The 1,296-nt window shown below is 43.8% G+C and overlaps 1 protein-coding gene across 1 annotated transcript; it reads right to left on the bottom strand.

The window, feature by feature from the left end:
* Positions 1–622: 622 nt before the first annotated feature.
* Positions 623–1,296, bottom strand: DEFB136 (defensin beta 136; the record flags this gene model as incomplete). Its single annotated transcript, XM_081135431.1, has 2 exons — positions 623–795; positions 1,242–1,296. The coding sequence occupies 2 exons, from the start codon at positions 1,294–1,296 to the stop codon at positions 623–625; spliced, it is 228 nt and encodes a 75-aa protein (XP_080991557.1).

The following is a 1,296-nucleotide window of genomic DNA, read 5'->3' as shown; positions in this document are numbered from 1 at the left end:
GATTTCTGGTCAAGGGCTAGTACTTGGGTTGCAGGTTTAATCCCTGGGCCGGTTAGGGCTCATGCGGGAGGCAACCAATCAATGTGTCTCTCGCATATTGATGTTTCTCTTTCACTCTCTCTCTTCCCCTCCCTCTCTTTCTAAAATCAATGGAAAAAATATCCTCTTGGGTGAGGATTTAAAAAAAACCAAGATTATCTGGGTTCAAACCCAGAGCTAACTAACTCTTACTACTGTGTGACCTTGGAAAGTTTATTCATCTGCCAAATGGGAGAAATAATAGAATTTGTTGTGAAAATGAGGTGATTTAATTATGTAAGCCTCTTAAAAGTTAGGCTTTAGCTGATGTTATATTCTTAGGCCTGTAGTCATGTATGTATTAATCAATTGAATTTGAACTTGAAATAGGAGTTAGTGATGGAGATGGGAGGGCAGAAAAAAGAACTGGAGATGCCTTTCATCACAGTGCCCCTTTACAAAATGCTTCTGAAATTTTGCCAATAAATTGGTCAGTCTGGCCCCATTGGCTACCCATGGTTCATTAATGATGCTTACACACAGATTGAGGATTTTATCATTTTAGCCATTCACATATCCTTTTAATGGACCCAGAAAGTGAGAGTCAGTATTCAAAGGCCTGGGGGGGTTTATTTTTCTTCATTTCTTTGCAACAAGAGAATACGCTGTAGCAGTATGCCAGCCATTCCCATCCCGGCTTACAGCCGAAGAAACATGTGCCCTTAAGGGAAGTGCAGGCACGAATTTCTACTCCATTATTTCCAAACAGAGCATCACCTGAGGGAATAAAAAAGCACAAAAAAGAAAAATCAATCTTCAAGACGCTGGGTGAAATCCTAGGCCTGTCCTCTCTTCCTGGTGGATGCTTCACTGTTTTGTGATTTACTTTCTGGACCCTGTCCTCTCATTTCCTACCACATTTCAGTGAGGGCTGCCCTGTCTGAGGTTGATCAGAGGAAGAGGAGGGGAAACAGGAATTCGGATAGCTGAACAGTGATATGCACGTGGTGAAATTGCCTCCCTTCTCTCAAGTTCTGGCAGACCTTCAGGATGTAGCAACAGAGGGAAAGGGCAGGGACTGAAGACCACTAACCAGATCCCCAGCCTGAGGGCCCATCTGATATTGGTGCCCCCCTGCTGGGCTTATATCCATAAGGGTTTTGAGTACCACAGTCTCTGAAAGAAACCCACTTTCATGGTCAGACCTGTACCCACCATCTTACCTGAAGGCAATGAAATCGCCAGGAGGAAGAGTAACCCAGAGAGACAGAGCCTCAT

Source organism: Miniopterus schreibersii, assembly GCF_964146895.1.
Source record: "Miniopterus schreibersii genome assembly, chromosome: 4".
In the NCBI taxonomy this organism is placed as follows: domain Eukaryota; kingdom Metazoa; phylum Chordata; class Mammalia; order Chiroptera; family Miniopteridae; genus Miniopterus; species Miniopterus schreibersii.
Note: the sequence above shows the minus strand (reverse complement) of the source record. Positions and strands in the feature narration are given on the sequence as shown.